The sequence below is a fragment of the Antrostomus carolinensis genome, unplaced genomic scaffold (assembly GCF_000700745.2).
Source record: "Antrostomus carolinensis isolate BGI_N321 unplaced genomic scaffold, ASM70074v2 scaffold45843, whole genome shotgun sequence".
NCBI lineage: Eukaryota > Metazoa > Chordata > Aves > Caprimulgiformes > Caprimulgidae > Antrostomus > Antrostomus carolinensis.
The window spans coordinates 1-10,490 of record NW_010308120.1 but is presented as its reverse complement, the minus strand read 5'-3'; the positions used below and the strand labels follow the sequence as shown (position 1 = coordinate 10,490).

General features: G+C 46.7%; 1 protein-coding gene across 1 annotated transcript in view; it reads left to right on the top strand.

The window, feature by feature from the left end:
- Positions 1-1,554, top strand: part of RHOB (ras homolog family member B) — a 2,119-nt gene extending 565 nt beyond the window's left edge. Inside the window, exon 2 of the mRNA XM_010165663.1 lies at positions 4-1,554. Coding sequence (XP_010163965.1) covers positions 4-49 — 46 coding nt within the window. The 3' untranslated portion in view covers positions 50-1,554. The remainder of the gene's footprint in view (positions 1-3) is intronic.
- The last annotated feature ends 8,936 nt before the right edge of the window (positions 1,555-10,490 follow it).

Sequence of the window (10,490 nt, the reverse complement as noted above, 5' to 3'; positions counted from 1 at the left end):
GCTCTACGGCACCCAGAACGGCTGCATCAACTGCTGCAAAGTCCTATAGGGCGCGGCTGGAGCGTGGCGCTGGGCACAGCGCCTGGGTCACCTGTTGGCAGGCGGAGAGGAGCTGGGTTGTGCACACACACACGGCATCTGCCTGTCCCCTCCGCTGGGGCTGGCGAGGAATCGGGGTGGGGGCTAAGGGAGGGAGTGCGCTCCCTTAGCCTTGGCCAAAAAGGATTGTGCTGGCTCAGCTGTGGGGACAGAGGGGGGAGGGATTGCATGCCCTGAGACTTGGGAATAAAGTGGGGAGAAGCCTTCTCCTACCACCAGCCCCCGTGAGCTAATCGCAGGCTCTCGACAACAAAAAGCTGCTGAGACTGGACTGAGCAAACACTGCACCCGGCTCTTACCCTTTGCCCACCACCTGCTGCTCCCAGCTCCCAGCCAGCCTCCTCTCTTTTGCCAGAGGAGAGCGGTGGAGCTGAGATGCTCGAAGGGACTTCAGCCTCCTGCCTGCATGTGCCTCCCCCCAGGCGGGCTGGGGAAGGGGCTGCATCTCCCCAGCTGCCTGCACCATCCTCGCCTCTCCCGCGGATGTTTCGGCCTGAGCCTGACCTGCTGTGGAACTTGGTGCCCTGAAGACCGAGACTGGGAGGGGAGGGTCATCCCAAGCGAAGCCTGTATATATCTTACCTTTTCTGTCTTGTGCAAACTGGGGTAGTGCAGGGGGTCCTTATTTAAAGTGAGGTGGGGAGGGGGTGCCCAGCTGGGACTTGTGTTGTGCAAAGGAACTTGCCCTGAGTGACTACTGCCTGCTGATGATGTGAGCCTTGAACTGACTCCAGCTGCAGAAGCCACCAGGCTGGGAAGTAAAGCTGAAGTGCTCTGTCCTACTTGCTGGACATCCTCCTCCTGACAGACGAGGCAGGACGAGCAAGGGGGAAGGGATGATATTGCCATATTATGAGCTTGGTGCCTGCTCCTTCCTTTAATGTTGTCTTCTGCAAGTATGTTGATTTGGGTTTATTTAAAAGTTTTCTTTTCAAAAGAAATGACTTTGCACAACTTGGTGGATTTTTGTTTTTAAATTAAACACTCAATGCACTTGTCATCTGTGTACAACACTGTAGCATTGGAAACGTTCTTACTCAGTAACCTCATCTTGGTCTTGTTTTAAATTGATTTCAACACAAGACAAAATAAAACCACTGTATCTTTTTGCCTTGGAAAAAAAAAAAGGGGTGAAAGTACTGTTCCTTTTCAGTGAGTATATCGGGCTGCAGTACTAAAGGGCAGTTTAAAGAATCTAGGTTTATTTAAAACTTATTTTCACAGGGTAGCCAACCCAGGTGAAAATAATTTTGTGTTTCTCTGGTTCAGAGAACAAATGTATCCATTTTTTTGTTTACTTTTCTCCTTCTTCTTTCAACAGTGGTACTGAGACTGTTTTTTGTTTGTTTTTAATAAACTGACATGGCAAAAACTGAGATGTATATGATGTTTACATAAAACTATGAACTGTGTATGCAGTTTTTTATGTAAAGTATTAAAAGATTCTATGCTGACGCTTGTGAGAGCAGTGTTGTGATTTATGGGGACTGTCCTCAGCTTGCAACAATACACCTGGATGGTGTTGAACTAGACCAGAGTTTGTCCTCTGCCTGAAAATGCTTCTATTTGTATTTTTTCCACTGGCTGAAATACCTGTCTGGCAGCTTTCAGAGGACGGTGGCTTTATTTTCCTTTGAGGGAGCTGCTTCCTTAATTTTCTGTGCAGATGGCATGTGGAAGTGTACTCAAAATTCAAGGTGGTGACTAGTCAGCCCTTGTTGCTGCTGAGCAGAAGAAGCCTCTGTGCCTTGTGCCTGCTGAGCTTGGGCTCCTGCTGCTGCTTCACCCCTGCCCTTGCTGTCTGTGGGTGGCTGGGGGGAGGTTTGGGCTTGTGGATCAACGAAACAGGCAGAAAGAAGTAGCAGAGGCAAGAGGGCTTGTTTTTAATGCACAATACGTAGATAAAAGTAGTTTTTATTAGTGACCTCCCCTTTGCTTGGAGTGCAAACCCTGTTTGCTGCAGCAGGACGAGGGGCCGGGCTCTGCACACTGTGAATCAGACACGAGAGGCTGTGTTTGTCCTGCAGCGCTCTCTAAGCTGCCCAGCTAGGTTTCCTAATTGCTGGCCTCATTAGTTCCCAGAGCAGTGTGAGGAGTCTAGGCCATCCCGTGTCCAGGATGCCCAGCAGAGCACTATGCTGCCTTCTCTCCCTGTCTCCGTGCTCCCGGGCGCGTTCCCTGCCCCAGCTCCTGGGGCTGGTGCTGCCCGCAGAAGAGGTGGCCTGGTGCAAAATGCATTACATGATTTTTGCTGAACAATAATGCCCAGAGTGCTGATGTAACTTTTTATTTTATTTTTTCCAGAAAAAAACTCCCTTAGGTACCTGTAAGGGAAATCTCAGGACAGTTTTATATTTCCATAAATCCTCACAACTCCTTTTGCAGAGATGTGAGAAAGGAGTGGAGCCTTTTGGTTTTTCTGGCCTGTGAATATCTGCTGGGCTGCACTGGATTGTTCAGAGACGTTAACAAATGCCAAGGCAAGCAAAACACATTTAGTGGCTTTTGCTTGTTGGTTCACACAGGGCTCTGCCAGCTGCCGACTGGAAGCGCTGGGGTTTTTTTGACAGACCAACATAGAATTAGCAGGCTCCTTGTTTGACAACTGGAAAGTCAATCAGAAATAGTGTGGAAATACCTGGGGTTTGCATTTTGAAGTCTTCAAATGCTAGAGTACGCACTCAGTCTGTGCTGTGAGTTTATTGTGCTGTTTCCTATGAACTTTAATGAAAGACACTGGCATTTTCACTTAGACAATTTAGCCAGGATTTCTTAAAAGGTACTAAAGTCCCTTAGATATTGGTCTCTATGGATTTAAATTCTCTTGATATGCAAAGAGTGAGTTTCTTATCTTCAGTTTGAGAACCCTAACATCACTTTTTGGTCTTAAAATATCATTTGAAAAAAATCTCGTTTTTGGATGTTTAAAGGTCCATGGCCAAAGATGTCATTCCTGCAAAGGCACTGACAAGCCTGGCTCTGTGCAGCGTGGCACTCCTGTGCGGTATCAGCCAGGGATGTTAAAATCAGCATTGGAATCTTCTTCCTTAAACTGATTGCAATAGCTGCAAAACTGATCAATTCTGTTAGACTGTAGCAATAACTAATATTCTCAAAATCCCAAAGGAGGAGGCATTAATATTTGTATTTTAAACACTAGGAAATGAGTTCACATTGCATCTCTGTATAATTAACTATACCAATATTTCCCAGTAAGGTGCTCACAAGGTAATTACATTCATTATTTCCAGTTGGACCTTTGCCCAAGTCAGGGCTACAGCATCTCGCCCAAGGGGGACAAACTGCAAGAAAACACATTTCAGTTTTAACTGAGCGTGACCTTTCTCTGCTCCTTGTGAAGCGGTGAGTAAGCCGACAGAGTGAGGTCACCGTGTGGGAGTCCACTCGTCGGGGTCAGGCGGTGGGATCAGAGCCATCACTCGTTTTACTCTGTGCTGCATGGCTATGCTTGCTCGTTAGCGTCACCGCTTTGGTGGAGAGGGACGTGAGGTGTGGCTCGTCCCACCCTCCTTGACTCAGCCACCCTGACATGGCCAGGCTGATGCCCCAGGGCTGCACCGGCTGCGGTGTGAGGATGTCACACTGACCAACTCCACCCAATAGCTACACCAGCCCATGTGTAACACAGAGGGTCTGCCCACTGCCGGGGCCAGCTTAGCACCCATGCTCAGGACAGGACACCCAACAAACCACGTCATGCCTTCAGACAGAGGATTGGTTTCATGCAGACCTCCTCTTGCTTATCTTCAGTTGGTCTCCTAGCTCGTGTTAATCTGGTCTTCTGTGACCTTTTGACAGGAGAAGAGGTGACACTGACCAAGTTAGTCAGAGCATCAAAGGAAGGTCAACAACCAACTCATCTCATAGTCCCCATGCACAGTGCTGGGCATCCAGAGACACATCCCAGCTGTGTCCACATGCCTGCACAGATGTCCTCAGCTGAGGAAAGGTTGCATCTTCCCTTATTCTGTTCAGACCAAGTTCAACATCTGCAAAAGCTGTTTCTTCGGGTGGGAGCCATGTGAAGAATTTGCTCTGTAATGGTACCAGTGCATCCTCAGCAGCAAATCCTGGAAATGTAGAAACACCTCACTGAAAGGCCCATTCATCTCCATCATTCTCTGTTCAAGTGAGGAGACCACTTGTGCACTCCCACCCCGAGACAAGGCTGGACCCTCTTGAGTTGTGAGAGTATCTCATCTGGGCAGTCTGAAAACAAAGCCACTCAGGGAAGGTCAGTACCACCCTCTTCCCTTCTGGAGATACAGCAACAGCAGCTGTGAGTAGTCCTTCCATGATCAAATGGAGACTCTGTTTAGAAAGCACACGCCATAGGGTGTGCCAAACAAAGGATAAGTCATCTGTGGTGGGAGAAATAAGGCAGTAAAAATCCTCGGTAGTTTTGGCAGAATTGTTTTTAATGCATTTATCATGCATTGGAATTAAACTACATGGTTTTGCCAGGTTTTTAACGCTCGTGCAACCCCACATACTGCAGTGGGGCTGCACGCCTGCAAGTGGATGCAGAGTTTGAAGCAGTGCTCTTTTATGTGGCTTTCTGTTTTTGCAGCAATAACAATTTAGCTCCATTTGCCCTACACTATATGTTGGACAGGTTACAAGTCTGTTTTAGCAATCCAATAAAGAATTGACACAAACTCCCTGTAGTAAGAGAGAAAAAAAAAGTACTCTGAGGAAGTCCACAAGTATTTTACTAGAATCAGTGTCGCTAACTGTAATTGACTCATAAATTTTATTCCCTGACTGCAGAAAGTAAAAAATGCCCAATTTGATCCTTCAGATTTTAGTGGGCTGTAGCACTAGTGAATCCAGTTCTTTTGGTTTTGCTGGTTCTGTAACAATATCTATTTGTAAATAGAAATCGCATTAATAATCTGTTGAGGTAACTTTAAGGGATGTATCTAAGACAAGCCATTTGCCCCTGCAGCTCTGAAAAACTGCTTGCAGATCTGTCTGACCCAGTGTGTGTGTGAAGATACAGATGCTCCAGGGCAGCAATTCAAGCCTTCACAGACAGTCAGCAGACATCGTGTGAGTGAGGAAGCTGAGAAGCACCTACTTCAAGGAAGCTTTTGGAGAGAGGTTTTCATCTGTGGCTGGAGGAGTCTCTTTGAAAACTTTTGGAGCTCCTTGTGGACATCGTTGGATGTGGAGTTCAAGGGAGGGAAGGATTTCAGCTCACTTCAGTAGTCTCAAAGTTATGTATCTTATTTAAGCTAATTGTCCAGGGTCCCTTTACTGCCAGCAGATAGATACAGGCAGCTCCAGAGGACTTCTCTCCACTGTCTGGGAAGGGACGTCCTCACCCTCTGGAAGGACTTGCAGGTGAAGCTGAATGCTGTGGGCTTTGCCAACACCACTGCCTGCTCACCTCCCTCCGGGCCAGCTCACACCACCTCAAGCCTATTCCCACCGGGAGCATTCACCCCCTCCAGTTTTACCTGATTGAAAGGGAGATGTGTGTGCTACACGCGCTGTTTCCATGTTGTAGCCTCAACATCATCAAGCCTAGGATCTGCAGGCCGTGTGTTTATATATATATGAGCTATACCAGAGACACTGGAACAGGTTGCCTAGAGAAGTTGTTCACTGGAAACATGCAAGGTCAGGTTGAACAGGGCTTTGAGCAACCCAGTCTAGTGAAAGATGTCCCTGGCCATGGCAGAGGGGTTGGACTAGGTGACCTTTAAAGGTCTTTTCCAACCCAACCCACTCTATGGTTCTATGATTCTATGTCTTTAAGCACTTCATTTGAGCAGCCCAAAGTAATGGGTGGACTTTTTTTCAATGCCACTAGAGGAAGGGAGTAAGTTGTTCTTCCCCCTTCTCCCCTGTGCCCTTTTCCCAGTCATGTTAACAGCAAGTTTTCCTCAAGTTTGCTCCCAGTGATGGAGGTAACCTGCAGGCTGTGAGACACAGCAGTCAGGAAAATTAAGTTTCGTGGCCAGGCACTCATGCCCTGCATAGAAGGACAGACCTCTCTCCAGTTCTTCAGAGGGTCCATGAAGTGAGAGGCTTTGCAGTTACCTGTAAGAGGTATCTATACGTGTCAGCAGTGTATTATCCATCAGTAATTCAGCAAGAGGTGCCATTTGGTGTAATAACAACTGCCAGCATGTCTGCTTTTCTTACATGATTGAAATATCAAACTCATGCTAAAAGGTGGGCTGTGAGAGAGGGGGTTAAAAGCAGAGGCACTGATGCCATACCTACGCTGAACTGCAGCAGGAACAGTGTTAGACTGGTGCCTACAGCACGGACTCAATGTACAGGTACATTTCTGCCCTCGCCTGCTAGGCTGTGTGGTTTTTGTGTCTATGCTAAATCTTGCTTCCAAGTAAAGGGGACTAGTGGGTGGGATTTTTTGCTAAATGTGTAATTCTGTTGCTTTTAGACCATTCATCCTCTTCTGCATTCAAATCTTGGAGAAAGGAATTTGGAAACAAAGTGGATTTCCTGGTGGGCTCATTTGCATGATAATGTCCCCTTCCCTCCAGGCTCCCAGGAAGGGGAGTGAGGTGGCAGCTTGGGAGCCACCAAGGGCTCCAGGGAGGTGGGGAGGGAGGCACTGGCAGGGGACAGCCCTGGAAGAGCCTTTTCTCTTCCTCCTAAGCTTTTATGCAGTGGGGGTTTTTTTATACAATGAGGTCTGACCCTATAGACCTTGCTCTGTGGGGCTCTTCCCTCTGACCTCAACAGAACATGCCTGGACTGCAGAATTGGGTCCTGCTTTGCAGGCTCTGGGGTTTGATGACAGCAGCCTGACCCTTCCTGGTGACAGCTGATTTTCTCCTCCTGTCAGGAAGAGTTTTAGATCAGGCAGGGCTTTTCATAATGTATGTGCATAGCTAGATGTAGATAAACTATCTGTGTAAAAATAAAATAATAATAAAAAGAAAATCCAGCCTTCTGCATTCATGATCCTTATAGAAGTAGATGGGCACTTTGTATTTTCAGCCTCATCAGCCATGAAGATATCGAGGAACATCACTGCCTGTTGTGCAACTGTAACTTAATGTCAGTGGTAGAAAGACAAAGATTTTATTTTTCTTTTAATTCTGAGGAGAAAATAATCTGTATATTTTGGGTTTAAAGCAACCATACCCTCATAAGCGTCTGAAAGAAACTCCAGATTTCAGGCTACTCTCAAAGTACTCATCGTTTATTTCCATTTTCTCTGACAGTCAGGTGAGAGGGACACTAAAGCTGTCAGCATCTAGAGGACCAAGGAGACTGAATGGCAGAGTGCTTATGTCAAAACAGCTTTGTACCAACCTGTCTTCCCACTGTGAGGTGAAGGGCAGGAAGATGCCTTTTGCTTCCATGTTTGCTCTTTATCCAAGTGTTGCCAAACAAGGTGCCCTTCAGTTGGGGACAGAAATGAGCTCAGTCCCTCCTGAGGGTAACAGGACACTTTGCATTGATGGTCATTGCTGCATTTCACTCAAAACACTCCTAAGGATTAACTGGAATGAGATGCTGGCATGACAAAGACACACATATACTAGTAAAACGGTAGAAAGGGAAGTAAATTGTAGTAATTACCTTGCATCTAGGAATTTAGCAGAGATGTGCCTAATGCCTGGGCTCCTTGCTAACAGCCCACCTCAGCTCCCACACAACGGTGGCCTCTCCTCTTGGGTGGGCTCACTGATTTAACACTGTTGTGTGAAATTCATAGCAACTGTTCTCAGGCTGTATTTAGCTGGGAAGATTTCAGACTGGGAGAAGGGCTTTGGTGCCTGAAGGCTTCTCTGTCTTTTCCAGCTGGGTTTAATAAAAAGCCATTTCTCCTCTTCATATTCTTCATATAAGAATGTTCTTAAGTCTTCCTTTTGCCAGGGAAGCAGCTAAGGATGATAGAATGCTTCACCTGCATGCTGAGACTGACATGGCTATAGCAGTGGTACCATATATTCTGAGACATCGGGTTCACAGAATCACAGAATATCACAGAATGTTGGGGATTGGAAGGGACCTCGAAAGATCATCCAGTCCAATCCCCCTGCCGGAGCAGGAACCTAAATGAGATCACACAGGAAGGCGTCCAGGCGGGTCTTGAATGTCTCCAGAGAAGGAGACTCCACAACCTCCCTGGGCAGCCTGTCCCAGGGCTCTGTCACCCTCACTGTAAAGAAGTTTCTTCTCAAGTTTAAGCGGAACCTCCTGTGTTCCAGCTCACACCCATTGCCCCTTGTCCTATCATTGGGCATCACTGAGAAGAGCACTGAAAAGTTCAGCCACTTTTTACTTCCCATGTTATTGAAACATAAACTTCTGAAATTTTACATGTCATACTAGGCAAAGGAATAAGCTGGACATGTTTCTTCCACGTGATCACGAGAAACTGGTGTCTGCAGTCATTTAAAGGAGTTGAAGCCTGGCCCTTGAGCTCGGTGTAGGTATCTGGCAGGTTTAGGGATCCCCATTTCTCTGCACACTCCTGCAGAAATGCCCATTTAAGGTTTCTTTCCTAGCTTGCCCCCTAATTGCCTGCTACCCACACCCTGCCAAAGGCTGTGCAGGTGCCGCGGGGGCCGGGGTTGCTGCTGTGCCCTTGCTGTGTGCAGCGATGGGTGCATTGGGTGCTGGCATGGGGACCCTCTTGCCCCAGGGACATGCTGGCATGCAGAGACCGAGGGGCAGGGTTCCCCTACACCATATTGCAGATAAGGTGTAAATAATGTCTTGATTCCCTCCACTGCTGATACTGAGCTTGGGAACTCTTTGTTGAACTCTGAGATTATGATCAGTTTATTTTGGGAGGTCAATTTATCACCATAATCATCCCATGATCAGCATAATTGTACAACTGTTGTTGCACTGGTAAAACTCCCTGTGTGGTTAGGAGCAACGCTGCCCTTTTGTAGGTTATCTCCCTCCAAGTAGGAGCGTCCATGTGGCAAACTGTGCCAGCGGGAGGAGGAGACGAGGGTGGAAACACCAGCATCCTCCTCTGCAGGCAGTGCCGATTAAACTGGAGACGCAGCTCAAGCTGCAGTGGCTGAAATTTCACTGCAAAAGTTTCTTGTTTCTCATTTTGCTCCTTTGATCCATTGAAAAAAGGATCAAGTTTCAGGGGAAAATCAGCCAGGACAAGCCACAGAGGGCTAGAATTACCAGCATGCAAAGAAGCAGGGCGAGACAAGATACATTTCAGGCTGCAGCTGGTCCTTACTCAGCTAAAGCTTAAGCCCAGGACTGATGGAGGGCCACATCAGTTTCTCTTATTGTTAAAGATACAGATGGTTAAAATTAAAAGCAATTGTTTATCAGGCATTCCCAGAGGGCTATTTCATAAAGTAGTCACACACCAATCTCAGAACTTCCAGCTCTTCCACTGCCAACGCATGTTAATTTTGTACATGAATGGTTTTAATAAACCCAAGAAAAATATGCATTCTCACATGTTAATTTTGCAGGGCAATCCAGTGGCTGTATTTATAAAATTAACAACAAGAAAAAAGCAACCCAGGAAGTGCTCACATGCCAAAATTTGCCAGATTGGATGAAGCGAATGGGGTAGGCAGTGTCAGTGGGGCCGGGCCATAGGGCTGGTGGGTTTGTCCAGCCCAGGTCAGTGGACTGGCTACAACTTGCCTCTTGGCATCACTGCTGGGTTGCACTGAGGATCGCTGCGTGCTCTGTGGAGTGAAGCAGGGACTGTATCCAGGCTTTGGTCCCCTGCTTCTCAAACCTACTACCAACAAACTGAAGCAAATTCAAATAAAGGTTGCAAAAAGATTGCCTTCCTGCCAAAAAACGTGTGTTGGACAATGTATTAACTTGAGTCTTTACAAAATTATAATAATGTCCTTACAGCCAATGTGTTTTATTGTCGTTGTTGTGCAAATCCAACCTAGTAAAGTTTTATGTCTTTGTGCACCCAGGGTAAAGCCCAGGTGAATTGGAGACTGTCTGTAATGTGTATTTCTGGGTGAGGGAACTATGGCAGATAGAGTGATTGAGGTGTTTCAGCAACACTGTAGATAACACAGATCAATGATATTTTCCTGGTTTTTGCTAGGATAGAGTTAATTTTCTTCTCAGTATCTAGAAAGCACTGTGTTTTGGTTTCAGTAAGGGCTTTGTTATGAGAACATTGATAAGGTACAAGGACACTGTGTTTGGGTAGTTTACAAGTGCAAAGGACTGGGCGGGTAGAAGTGTAGTAATTAGCAAAGCCCAGAACTGGCATTTGGATGTGCCAGTGAGATATTCCATATCATATTACCTCATGTTCAGTATATTAATGAGGGTTGACCAGAAGGAGGGGAGATTATCTCGGGAATCGCTCAGGCTCACTCTTCTAGGATTGTGGTTTCGGGGTTCCTTTTCACTCCTCTGGG